Genomic DNA, 14,506 nt, shown 5'->3' on the forward strand with positions numbered 1-14,506 from the left:
TCCTTACCTCACTAAGGAAGCCTTCATTGGGGTGAGGCTACCTTATGTCACTCTGAAAGCTTTCTTACTGAGGGGCCCTCGGTGAAGGCTTCCTTGGTGCTTCCTCAGCATAAGGTAGCTCCAAAGCTACCTTCATGCGTCCTTACGCCGCTCCTGGCCCTGAACGAGCGCTTCACCTCACTGCTTAACCACATGGCATTCGCTTGCGCATGCGCACTGTCGCCCACCTGCGGAGAAGAGTGAGCACGGTACGTCTTGCTAGTCATGTTCGTTTCAGTCACGCGTGCGGCATGCAAGCATTGCTAGGCGTTGCTAGGCGTTGCAAGACGCCGGCGTGCCAGCGTTGCTGGAGCATATCAAGTTTTGCACTGTAATGCGCAACTTTTTTTTTAACTTTAGTAAACGAAACTAGAAGAAAGCGTCCACGCTTCTCTATATTAGCTATTCAATTTAAAGATTGTGCGACGATACAACATTTTTTAATAGAATAATGGTGTTCGCGGAAAGATTTGAAGAGATAATCTCGAACCCAGGCACGCGGCAACCGCTCCTTAGGTGAGGACGGGTGAAGGGAGCTTTCAGAGTACGCTTGCTTCCTCCATCCGTCCTTCGCTGTAAGGAGGCCTCACGTAAGGTTAGGAAGCGCTCGAAGGAAAGGAACTAGGGGTGTGCGAATATTCGGAATTTCGAATACGAATCGAATATTTTCCATATTCGAAGCGTATTCGATTCGAGAAATGCATGTTCGGAAATTCACGAATATCCGAGGACGGCCGAATAATGGTGGAAACAGCGAATATTCGGATAGACTGCGAATAATTGAGCAATTAACCAATTGTATGCTTGCTCCGCATTCTCCTAAGAACATGTTTATTAACTGAGAACTTCGCATGATCCGCTCATTATCTGTATGCTCTGTTTCAGTCTATCTGCTTCAGGCATTTGAGACATCATCAGTTTCGGTTTCTTTTTCACCAAGCTTTATAATTCCAATTATTTTTGGAATGCCCCATTGCCTTGAAGGTTGCAAAGGCAACTCAGGGTTTGCTAACATTGATTCAAGATGTATCAGGGCTCTTCGTGCGGAGTGGAAATTTGATGAAGTGGCCAGCCTAGGCATGTTTCTTGATCCGCGCTTTATGGCCACCGTTCATCAGATGATCATGTCAGATGATCTGGCTGAAAAACCTTGTGACAAGGGAGCTCCAGGAAGCCGTCGTGGAACACCATGGGGACACCGCCGTGCCAGCGTCGACTTCGTGTCCACTGGTGGCATCGAGTGTATGGAATGCTTTTGACGATCTAGTGATGAACAAAGAGAAGACACATTTGGCATCTGCCCCTCAGAGGGAAGGTACAGACTACGCGCAAAAGCCTCTTCTGGAAAGGGGCATGAATCCTTGTGAGTGGTGGCAGTCCATTGGCCGCTTCAGGTACCCGCTTTTAAGTGCACTCGCCCGGAAGTACTTGGCGATCCCTGCCACTTCAGTTCCTAGTGAAAGAGTCTTTTCTACCGGTAGAAATGTGACAATGCATAGAGAGCGTTTACTTTCTGGCCATATTGAGCAGTTAATTTTCCTTCACGACAATCTGTAACAAGCGTTTTACCTGACTGAGGGCATTACCTGAGTCCGTTATTTATAATTGAGTACCTCTTTAATTTGAAGCAACCTTGTAAAATGCAATGTTATTTTTAAAAGGGCAATAAAGCTATTGTTACCTCTCTTGCAATTTTTTAATACTACACATGTATTCGATATTCGATTCGATATTCGAAGAGAGTTCTTCGTCTTATTCGTATTCGATTCGTAATCGAAAATTTCAATATTCGCACACCCCTAAAAGGAACGTTTTATTGTTTGGGCCAAGCTACCTTCATGCGTCCTTACGCCGCTCCTGGCCCTGAACGAGCACTTCGCCTCACTGCTTAACCACGTGACGTTTGCTTGCGCGTGCGTGCTGTCGCCCACCTTCGGAGAAGCGCGAGCACGGTACGTTTTGCCATGCACGTTCGTTTCAGTCACGCGTGCGGCATGGAAGCGTTGCTAGGCGTTGCACGACGCCGGCGTGCCAGCTTTGCTGGAGCACATCAAGTTTCGCACTGTAATGCACTGCTTCTTTAGATTTAGTAAACAAAACTAAAAAATAGCGTCCACGCTTCTCTATAATAGCTCATCAACTTAGAGATTGTGCAACGATACAACCTTTTTTATTGAATAGGGGTGTTCTGGTGTTCGCCTAAAGCTTTTAAGAGATAATCTCGAACCCAGGCATGGCGGCAACCGCTCCTTACGTGAGGACGGGTGAAGGGAGCTTTCAGAGTATGCTTGCTTCCTCCATCGGTCCTTCGCTGTAAGGAGGCCTCACGTAAGGTTAGGAAGCGCTCGAAGGAAAGGAACGTTTCATTGTTTGGGCCTTAGCCTCTTGTGGGGAGCCTGAGACCGTGGTTCACCTCCTGCTGGCCTATCCTGCTTACCTGCAGCAGCGTGGCCGCCTCCAGGAAGACATCACATCATCTTCCCTGGTCGCAAAGAGCTACCTGCCCTCCTATGTGTAGTCGAGTACCTCGACTCGTCGGGGCTCTCGGCGAGACTCTAGGATTTTCTGCAAAGACGGATAGCCTCACAGCTTTCCAAAGCAGTTCAGGCTACTCCACGTGCCACAACCAACTCCCTCCTGTTGGATCACCACCCCCTGGCCTTTCACCAGATTACCATTCCTACCGGACCCACTAGGCCCAAGCTTAAGGACTGCTCAGCCACTGCCATGGCGATACTTTAACCCTCTACTCTCCTATCTCCATTGCTCCCACTATCCCCCCACCCCTGTTGATGCTGAGTCGTGCTCCCGCAAAGGCTACAGAAAATATCGTCAACCTTTCATTTTCCCTTCACGAACCACTTCTCTCTTCTCGGGAACCGTGCTACCGGGCCGGCATGCTGGCATGTGCTGGCGTGTTTCTTTCCGTCCTGCGCTTTATTAAACGACGCTACGAGAGATCTGCCGATGCTCACGTTTGTTTTCTTTTGCGATTTTCGTAAACTGTTCTTCCTTTCTGTGCTACGTGAGTGCCTAGAGTCAAGGGCGCCCAACATGCCCTCGTACTGTGCAGCATTCGGCTGCGCGAACAAAGGCGGGCGAGACGATGTGGTGTTTCACATGTTCCCGAAGGACAAGAAGCTTGCAGCTCAGTGGGTCCTTGCGTTGAGGAGAGATCATTTCGTGTGCTAATGTAATCAACTGTGCTGTGCTTGGACTATTTCCGCGACAGTGATTATCATCGGAGCTTGACAACGATGCGTGCAATCGGTATTCCAGTTTAATCGGCGCGACTGAAGCTCGGCGTTGTTCCGTCTATGTTCTCCCACAAAAGAAACACCTCGTCACGTCCAAGCGCGGCCTTCACCAAGAGGAGAAAGCGTGAGGTAAGGGTTTTAATGTGCACACGGGCAATGTTTTAACATGTGACCATCTGAGTATCGAACAAACGACCTTAAAGAGGGCTATGACAAAGCGAGGTGCAAGTACAGCCAGAAATATGCACATGCGTGCAAAGTGTTTGCCGTTTTCGTTAGGTTTTGCCACTTCGCTTTGTCACGGAACATTCCACTAAAGCCGCTTGTTCGGTACTGTTTTGACACGGTGAAATAACTGGCCGGGGGTACACTTACGCATTCAGTGATATTTGTTATTCGTCCTACCACGTGGTGCCCGCATGTTTAGCTGTTCAGCATTCGTGTTCAAATCGCACGACATGAGGTGTTATGGTAATATTTTCATGCTCGCGTTAGAGTAGTTGAACTCAATGTGTAAAAACTCCGTTCCGTAGATTTCGCACTCACAGCTTGCTACCAGCAGCAAAATGCCGCAAAAAGGAGCGTCGGCACAGCCGCGCCCGTGGCAAGGCGAACGGGCTCAAATTATGAAGTAACGATGTGAGGTATTAAACTTGTCAGCGTTCGACACGGTGTAGCCCAACAGAGGCACCGCTGCTGGACAAAAAGTTTTCTTGCCCTTGTACCTAGAGAACTAGCTATGCATGACGCACCGCAAAATTATTTTTTGAAAGTAATTATATTACATTACTAATTACTGTCTTATTAAGGTCATTGATTTGAATTACATCACCAATTACCGATTAAAAAAGGTAATAGTATTACTTTACGATTGCTTCGAAAACGTTTTCATGCATAAAAGAAGCAAAAAGCAAAGTGTAAAGGGACGCCAAACTTTCTTCAAGGTAACATACATTTGCCAACATTTCATGCCCTGCCCCCTCCATGTATCTCCACGACACCTTACCACACTACCAACCTTCTGGCGCCGTACACAGCTTACCGATGCATATTTACCGCAATTATTGAATTACTTTAGCCATGAAATTACAGACAAAATAATTCACATTACTGAATCACTAGACAACTAATCCATCTGATAAATTACTGAAAAGTATTTTAATTATTGTAAGTAATCTAACTGCTGTTATGTATGCTCATATGCTTAACTCCATGACATCCATGCCTTTCACTCTTTCAGGTACTAGCAGAGCTCCTTGAGAACCAAGCCCCTGAAGAACCTGTTCCACTACATCACAAATCGAAGATTTTGAAGCAGCCAGAGTGACACAGGCAGATAATGTTGAAGAGTTTGAAGCAGCAATTGTGGCACAGGCAACTGGTGTTGAACATAATTGCCCCGAAAGTTCACACAAGAGCCTTCAAGTTCTGATACAACCAGTAACAACTTGCACGGCCGTCACAAGCAGACATAACAAAAGTGCAACTTCATTTCACGTGGGACGCGGACAAAGCCTCGGGGTGTTTCAGTCGGTAAGATCATCTGACATTAGTCTGCCTCTTTCTGCACATTGACATAATTCATGTTTTCAGGAGGATAATTTTATGAATAAGAAAGTGCAGCACATTTTTTTCAGTAATAGCCTGAGTTGCAAATTTATTTGAAATGCTTGGGTTCCTGGAAATTCTGTACACCTTATGAGAATAATGCTGGGATAATAATGGGCTATGAAGTAATACCATAAACATTTTAAGAATTGTTTTTTTTTTCTTTTAAGGTGTCTAGGTTGGCAACTTCATGGTAGACGTTGCTACTTAGTTGATGAATGTGGCAGAGCCTTGTTATGAGAGTGACAGCCTAAGTGACAGTGAACCGTCTTCTGATTTCGACGACGATTACAGTCCTGACAATGACCGTTGCCGCGAGTATGTTATGCTATCCTTACTGTTGCATAGCCTTTGAGATGTCTACACTTTGTGCAGCCTGTGGTTCATGACTAGTTGTGTAAATTACATACAACTCTCCTACAAGTTTTCAAATCATCTAAATATTTTCCATTCGGGGAAAATCTCATATTTCTCGCAGGCCCGACCACTGTGCTGACTCTTCTTAAGAGGGAGTAATTTTAGCTGAAAAAACGCACCTGACAGCATAGTTTCAAGCCTGTCATGCGTGCCTTGCTCCTTGCACATAGTCTTCGCTGTGAAGGGACACTTACAGAGGTGTGTGCTCAGTGCCCACTAGGACACCAGCTACGCTGGAGGAACCAAGACGCTGTAAACCAGCAGCCAGTGCTAAACCTGGAGCTTTCTGCTGCCCTTTTGCTTTCGGGCAATACCCTGCTGCAACTTTGAGGATGCTGGCTTCTATAGGTGTTGAAGTTGCTACCGAATGGACCTTCTTAAACATGAAGCGTATTCACCTTTGGCCAGCAGTTGACAAAGTAGGGAAGCGTGCTGAAAAATGATGCGTATTTTATTATTTGCAGTGCATTTTTATGCGAAGCATATTACCAGAGCTCAACCCAGCTCCTCAGGCGCGGCGGTGTCGCCTTGAAACCACGTGACACCGTGACGTCACGACAGAGGAGAAGTGGCTTTGGCTCAACTCTTGCAAGACGGGCTGGGTGGGAATCGAACCAGTGTCTCCGGAGTGTGGGACGGAGACGCTACCCCTGAGCCCCGAGTACGATGCTTCAAAGCGGTACAAAAGCGCCTCTAGCGAATGCGGTGTTGCCTTAGACACGAGCTGTTTCTAAGGCGTGCGTCTCTTGCTCAGGCGCAAATTTCTTTGCCGCGCCGAACGCTGCTTTGCTCGACGCTCACCGCGTCCAATGCGGGGCGCGTAGTCGCTGCCCTGTAGCCCATTGTTTTACACCCCTTGGCGGGTCGACGGGAACGCTGTCGCGTTCCACTCTTGAAGGCGAAGCAGTAATGCATGAGTTGTTTCTTCGTCTAGCCGAACGAAATATAGCCAAGCAACAGCAGTTCACCAGGCTAAACAGTGGTTCAACAACTAAAATAAAGGCTAGTATGCTTCGCATCCTGGGCTTAACGTTACCTAAGCCACAGCCATTTTTTCACTACTTTGAAGTATACTTCCTGAAGGTTTGGAGGGAACAACAAGAGCAGCTATTCAAGAATGCCCGTGCCCAAGAAGTGGAGCTTGCAGGTGATGGGCGAGCTGACTCGTCTGGCTTCAGTGCCAAATTTGGCACATACTCTTTGACGGATGTTGCAAACAACAAAGTGCTCAACGTAGAGCTTGTCCCAGTTTGTTTTAACTTTTCTCTAGCGTTTTGTAAAGACTTCACAGGGCCTACATACCGCTGAATGCTGTGCTGATGCAGTGGTTCCTGCTGCTTGAGTTTATTTTGCTGGCAACATGTTTTCTCAGTAGGTTACAATATTGTCTCTTCTAATTACAGTGAAATGAGGTAGGCGGTAGCTGCCACATGGAACTTGGGGGTCTTAAGCGCAGCCTTCAGTTCCTAGAAAACCATAGTATCTCTGTGAAGACTTTTGTGACTCACCAGCATGCTCAGATCAAGGCCTATATGCGACGAGAAATACCAGAAATCGGGCATGAGTTTGATGTCTGGAATTTCGCAAAATGTATCGTGAAGCAACACATTTATATGCTGGGTTGAAAATATTGGCGCTTGCTATATGTATTAATATAAAATATGGACACTGAATGTCGGACTTTGCACTATGCATATCAGGTGTCTCTAAAAATGACTGAAATTTCAAAGCGACATGACTGCAAAGAACTGCAGCCATGGGTGAAGTCAGTTCCATATCATTTGTATTGGGCAGTCGCAACCAGCCATTCCCACAGCGAGCAGATTGTTTCCCAGTGGTTGTCACTACTAAACCATATTAAGAATGTGCACATTCACAGAAGTGCAGTATTCCCAGCATGTCTACATAGGAAAACTGAACGCCGGCAGTGGCTCAGTGAGAGTAAGTACTGTCAGTAAAAATGTAGGGAAAGGAGGCGTTACTCAAAACCATTGCAATGCTTTGCATGTACATTTTTTGTCTAAGCGTGTAAAGGAGGTTTAGGGTATCATAGCCATTGTATAAAGCAATAGCAGTCTGCAAAAAAATTTTGGGTCTGTCCAATTTTGTTCTTTGCATTATTAGCTCATATTGTGCAGGTATTCCTTGCTCAGTTCACAATTTGTGGTCTACTATTTCTGGCTCAGCTGAAACGACAGCTGATTAAGAAGTTGTAGCAGCTAGCACAGCATTCTTTGCATAAATGTGGTGATCTTTTGCATGTACACGTTCATATACTATCTATGCTCATGCCACTTGAGTGCGGCATAGACATTTCTTGTCAGTGAGGTTTCACGAAGACTGCCTAACTTACATGGCTGAACTTAGGACTGGTTTGTCCTGTGTCAAAATGAGGAAGTGTCTGTGCCATATTTTTTCACTCTAAGGCATTTGAAAAGCTCCAAGCGATTGCGGCTTTAAAACCGCTGTTATAGGACATGCCCAAGCTATCAACACCACATCAGACCAACGGTCTTGAAAGTTTTCAACGACTTTTGATACATTTTGCTCCAAAGTATTGCCAGTACTCATACCTTAGAATGAAGGCAAGGTAAGCCTCATTATTTTCTGCCGGCATATAACTTCTTATGCAACCTGCCAAGATGGAAGTGAGAATTGTACTTTTGCGCATGCTGACTTGCTGCAGTATGATGGACATTATCAAGGCAGGAGCATCGTTTATTAAATACCCATGTTTGGTACAGGCTCGTATTCACATGCTTTCTCGATCACCAACAATGTTGTGGAAGCAACCAGCTTTACACTACAAATTTCTACTCGGAAGATATTGAGCACACAAGGGTAGGGATAACACAGGCTTGCTGTGGCATACATTCTTCGACTGTCTAGTCAATTAAACTTCAAGTAAAAATGATACCTTACTGATTTCCTGTCACCAAGCACCCCCAATGAAAAAAACATTCAGATCTACGCAGGACGTACACACTCATCGTCTCTACATACTGTGCTAGTTACTGAAGCAAATTTATTATAACATGGGGGGGGGGCAGTATAGAACCTGCCAGGCCCTACTATGTGACCCATGCATTCTTCCCAAAATAGACATTGTAAATGATTACATGTGTACACGTAATTCACACATACCTGCTACTAATGTGTATTTGACCATGGTCCATCATTTCCGAACCCAGCTAGCCGCCTTGCACCACATTTAAAACTGAAAGATGCCAGGCATGCACAGTAGATGGTGAAGCCAGGTTGAATGCAAAATATCCAAAGGCTACAAGGGGCAAGGGAATTGCCTGCCCTGTAAAGCAACCGACAGCTCACAGCAGGTTAAAATAATTTTACTTGTGCGTATCAACACCACTACTTCATAGTAACATCAAATGCTTTTGGACCACGTGATGGTGGAGGCAAGGAACTCGTCATCACGGTTCACGAAAACTCGGCTCCCGAAGACCCCGCTACCATTGTGCAGCCAGTTTCCTCAAGTTTCCAAGGAAGATGCTGTGAGACGGAGGAGAACAAGGTTCAGTAAATAACGTCGAGAGCTCATTGACTAAGAACAGAAAAATCGGCTGTGCGTGTTGGTGCAATAGCCTGATGCATTCTAATAAAAAATATTACTAGCCTGCAAATATCCCTACTAAACTTACTGCCGTGCTTTCAGTCATTACGCAGAAGTCCAGTGACTTTGTAGCCATTTCTTTCTGGTCTCATTTTTTTACCTCTGCAAAATTCCTCTAATTTGCGACGTCTCTTCAGGTACTATTTGTAGTCGGACAGTAAAGACGAAATATCAAGAAACATTAGTAGCTTTGTGGGCACCTACCAAAACTGAATGATGCTTACTGGTATAATGTTTCAAGCTGCAATTTTTTTTCGAGCTGCAACACTGAGTTTAGCAAATGCTCCATATTGATGTTTGCATAGTAACAATAATATTCCTCACTTGTATTTAAAAAAAACATAACTACATAGTGCGTTACTGCCAGCAAAGTTGATCTTTTTACATGGCAGTCACACTGTGGGTAAAAGAGTTGTGAGAAAAAGATTTGTGCTCTGAAGAATACATGATGGCAATGCAAAAAATTTCATGAAACGTTCTTTGGAAACAGGCGAAAGAATTCAGAGAGAAAAACTAACTTGCTGCATTTTGTAGAGGATTTCATTAATACATTAGCTCATCTATGTGCACTCACCTAAATGGAATCCTAGAAGTATTTGAAGCCTGCATAGGAGCCAGTTCTGGACGGGTATTTCTTCCGGACAACTTCAAGCTCACAGCTCGGCAGAATTCGATGGTTGTTCTTTCCTAACCTCTTATATACCAGCCAGACAAACTGGCGGTATGCTGCATACCTCAACTGCCTGCAAAAAATTTGCTTTTACAGCACTCTTTTTCCATTGGCTATATCATTCTCGCACCTGTTTGTAAACTGGTTGCCTTGTCCAGCTGGTTCGACTTCTTTCTGGGCAAGTGCCACTTCCAGTACTGGCCTGGTGAGGCACACAAGTCCTGAATAGTCTTGAAATTTTTACGCACTGCGTGCGCATCTGTTTATTCCTAATCTCTTGCACCTCCTGGTAGCACAAGCCGTTCTATTCATCTTCCATCAATACGCAGCACATGCAGGTGCACCTAGCTTAATGAAAGCCCGATTAGGCCCACATTGACGCACTCGAAAAATGCGAACATTTTCAGCCATGAACGTCTGGTAACATACATTTAGCGTAGCCGGATAGCCTTACGACAAATGCGGAAGCGCGTTGTTGCTAGCGTTGCTATACTCCGTTTCATACATCAGGTGCAACGCTGTGGAGGCTCGAGATACTTTTTGCAGTGGCTGCGTTCGCACTTAGAAAGAGTTCGGTGTTTCTTGTCCCGATTTTTGTGAAAATCTTTGTTATGTAAACTCAGTTCTGAAAAAAAAAGAATTTATCCATAGAAACAATCCGTGTACTAATACGGCTGCTAAGCGCTGTTTTAAATCAATTTGCTTTCCGGTATGTTTAATTGCAGCCCGTCGCGGCAGCTTCACGTGCATGCTCGCGCGAGCAAACGCCACTGGCACGCTGCGAAGCATGGACGGAAACGCGCGGAGTACTAAATTTTGGTGACCGGACTTCTCGCGTAGCTTCCACAGCGTTGCACCTGAGGTATGAAATGGAGTATAGGCTTGCCTAACAACATTCGACGCACGGTTGCAGCTACCGTAAAGTTACCGTGTTTACCACACGGTGGTGGTAAAACTGCCTAATGTCTGTGTGTCAACACTAGCATAGAGCAGGCATACCCATACTTCACGTTACAATCGCAAAGTCGTCGAACCATAGTATGAACATTCCACATTTAGTCCCCCTGGCCATCTCTGGATATGTATGATAAGCGCTTTGAAACGTGGCGCTTATGTTCGCGATCGTGTATAAACACGCTAAAAACCACAGGACTTTAGAAAAGCAGCGGCAAGGTGATTGACATCGCGGAATTGCACCCGTGTTCGCAATCTATTCAGAAGTTAGTGCTACGGCATTCTTCCAGCAGCAAGTTCCCAGTGACACTTTAGCGCGTGTTTTAACTCGCCATTGGAAGGTGCAGCTGACATAAAAAAAAACATACGTACCAGCTAAGATTTCCAACGCGCGAGAAGGTGCACACATCGCTCTCGCTGTTGGCACACTCAACATGTCGTTGCCGCCGTTGCCGCCATCGTTTTACGTATCGGCTGTCGGTTCGAACATGTAGGGCGAAAATACAAGTCGTCCGAGGCAGCGAGAACGTTCCATAATGCTTACAACTCAGCTATGAAGCCAGAACATAACAGCGTGCTACGCTCTGAAACGGTGGCGCCGACCGGCGGTCCCCGTGAATGATGTCACGGCGGTCCCGACCAATCACGGGCAACAGCGGTGTTCGCGCGACACCCTGAGGCGCTGGTGCATGTTTTTCTGCAAAAAACTGCCGCTTGCGTGATGCACTGGTTACTTTTCATGAAATCACCTCTCATTACAGAGGGAATAGGCAGAGTTTTCCTTTCCCCCATCATAAGCTCAACAGGCCACAAGCTTTAGACGGGGTCCCACCCCTCTATGGGCTTTTTGAACATCCTCCACCCGGACATCGATCCACTCTGCCCAGATTGTGGCACTGAATTTAGCTGACTAAATCACATGCTCTGACAGTGCCCTGTGTTACAGGATTTTAATACAGAAGAAGACTGGACGAAGGCCGCCACAGACCCGAGACAAGACGTCCAGCTCGTGCCTGTCCAGAGGGCCCGTGAACCAGCGGAGAGGCATAGCCTCCCTGTTCCGACAGCAAGCTGCTTTGCTTTGCTTTGCTTGCGTTTGTTTCCGCCCTTTTTTAACGAGATATTCGTGTTCAGTGGGTTCAAAATTGTACAACGCCGCAGGGAACTCATTTTTGTTTTTCGAAAAGTGTTTCAGCTTCCCTTTAAGGCATGGTGTCCGTGGCCAAACCGTAGAACGCGGCGCGGAAGTGACCAGTCGCCACCTTTCATTTACTTAGTTCTCTCTCTCTCTCTCTCTCTCTCTCTCTCTATATATATATATATATATATATATATATATATATATATATATATAGCGAGCGCATACCCAGGGGCACGTAGCGTCGCAAATTGGCCGTAAACGGCCAGGAACACAAAAAGCAACATGGGAGGAAGAACAGAAGAAACTTGTGGCTTTAAATCAATATATTTCTAGATGCCGAGGGAAGATGCCTTTTTCGCTTCTGTGTGCGATTTCCTCCTACATTAATATTAAACATTGTGTTCGGTGACACAATGGAGGAGAATTATTGATATTATTTGCCGCATCTCCTGTTAAGAGGAAGCTTTACCTCGAGTGCTCCTATCTAAATACATGTAAAAGGAGAATTCGCTTTTCTCGGCAACTACTGCACCAAATTTGACGAGGTTTGTTGCATTTAAAAGACAAATTTAAAATGTAGTGACTGTTTGTTTCGAAGTTTTGAGCTACGTTGTCAATGCTGTATTAAAAATTGGCAGAAATAAAAAAATTTCAAAAAACGAAACTATCAAGTTTACAACTCTGTAACTCAACCACTAAAAATGATAATACAATTCTGTGAATCGCATCTAATAGTACACCTAAAGCGGACAAAATCGGTATGTTGCACATGAATATAAAAAAAAATTACTCATAGGGAAATACAACATTTGCAAAACCGTTGAAACCAACGTAACAAATTCACGTAAGATGTAAAATGGCATATTGAATTTGTCCGCTTTGAATGATATAATGGATGCCGTTTGCAGAACCGCGATATCGGTTTTTGATGCAGAGCTATGAATCTGTAAACTTCGTGCTTCTACTTTTTTCAAATGGTAAAATATTTGAAAATCGTTTTAAGAAAATTCAAGCCCTAAATCGAAATTCCGCTTCCAAGAGTCACTAGAATTTAACCTTCTCTTTCAAATGCAACAAATTTCACCAAACTCGGTCCAGGGGTTATCTCATAAAAACGTTTTTGCGTTTTGCATGTATTTGAATAGGCCGCGTCGGAGTTGGGCCCGAGCTAAAGCTTCCTCTTAGGCAGATGTGGAAAGCACCTTTCGGAAAAAATAAAGTATGTATAGTCTATGAGACTTGGCTTAGAAAAATATTTGCTTTTGCACAAAAAGCTGCTTTGTAAAAAAAAGAAATACTTGTCGCCCGCGTTCTCCACTAAAATTATAAACGTTTCGTTATATCCAGCTCAACATGACGACTGAAGCGCTGAAGTATGCAGGACTTCTTAATATTCCCGATGAGGGGCTGCACACTACGCCCTACTGTCAAGCAGCCAGAAAGCCTTCGTCTGCGTAAAGAGGAAAAAAAATATACTGCACCTTTCACTTTGTCAAGGACACCAAATTTCCGCAGGCGCTTGCACTGCTCGCTCAGGGTTATGTCGTTCCACACCTTGACGAGCATGGACAGCAGCGCATAAGGACCAAAGAGGATCGTCACGTAGTCCACGGTGTCTGATAATGTCACCACAAAAATAATGGTTCTCGCTATTACGGTCGCTGCACCTGGAAACAAAAGAGGTGCCACAGGATTGTGAAGTTCGCTTGAGAATGAAATCCCGGAGGATGCACCTAAATATCTAGTGCCAGGGAAACTAAGATTAGCTTGTCAGAATCAGAAGTTAGGCATATGCGGCACGATGAGGCAGGCATGGCCTCGGAGATCACAGCGGGCAATCTCGGGGGCGACGTACTAGGCGAATTCAGTACTGCGGAACGCCGCAAAGTGGGGCAAGTGTCATGACCTGGAATACGTTCGTGCATTGAAGGTTAGGTAAAAATGTCCTACTTGTCCAGGGGTCCGACGATAATGCTACTTCTCCTCGAATACGGCGATTTCTTTCTTTATAAGCCGCATCGGTTTCCGTCCTGATTTTCTGTTGCCTGTAGCGGGTGCGATATTTTCCTGCCATTCGCTGTACGCGTAACATCACTCGGCTCAGCTGGAAGCAAGGCTAGCCTTCGAAACCCATTCACGAGGCACAGACATTGTGGTATCATTCACCAGAAAAATATTTGGCAAGGGTCCCTTGTCGTTTTTCACATTTCGATGCGCTTTGTTTACTGTGCATGCATCCCGCTCACACCCAGGTCCATGAAGTGGCATTTACTGTAGCGCACCTGCGACCGACCACGTTCAGACCAATTCTGTAGAGCCGTACCTTATTAACGTATCCCGTGATAGCTTTGCGTCACCGTTTACGTGAATACAATCCTCTCTGAGTGTCCCTGCAATGCTCCCAAAGAGAGGAGAGTTTCACCTCCGTTTTTCTGACGCCGCTCGCACCGCTACTCGCCAAGTGCCATCACGTGGCCTATCATGACGTCAGATATTCTTCCACGCTGCAGAAAAGCCAACTTAACGGAGGCGACGCCGACTTTCCGTGGCCTTCAACTCTATCAACGTCGCAATCCGCAGTTTCCGCAAACGAATGACATAAATGACATTTCATGACATAAATAGCATGACGTGACATGAATAACATGCACGCATGACGTATCGTATGACATAAATGATGTGATCTCATGAACAACGCAAAACGTAATGACATCGCATGACACACGTGGTACGAAAAGAATGGCATTGCATGGATAGCATGATACGCAAACATGACAGGTATGGCATGC

General features: G+C 45.4%; 1 protein-coding gene across 5 annotated transcripts in view; it reads right to left on the reverse strand.

Annotated features, from left to right (window-relative positions):
* The window catches only part of LOC139049593 (phospholipid-transporting ATPase ABCA3-like), a 333,665-nt gene that overhangs the window by 76,417 nt on the left and 242,742 nt on the right, over window positions 1-14,506 (reverse strand). For all 5 annotated transcript variants that reach the window (XM_070525156.1, XM_070525154.1, XM_070525155.1 and 2 more), the window contains one exon: window positions 13,199-13,384. In XM_070525156.1, coding sequence (XP_070381257.1) covers window positions 13,199-13,384 — 186 coding nt within the window. The remainder of the gene's footprint in view (window positions 1-13,198; window positions 13,385-14,506) is intronic.

Source organism: Dermacentor albipictus, chromosome 9 (assembly GCF_038994185.2).
Source record: "Dermacentor albipictus isolate Rhodes 1998 colony chromosome 9, USDA_Dalb.pri_finalv2, whole genome shotgun sequence".
In the NCBI taxonomy this organism is placed as follows: domain Eukaryota; kingdom Metazoa; phylum Arthropoda; class Arachnida; order Ixodida; family Ixodidae; genus Dermacentor; species Dermacentor albipictus.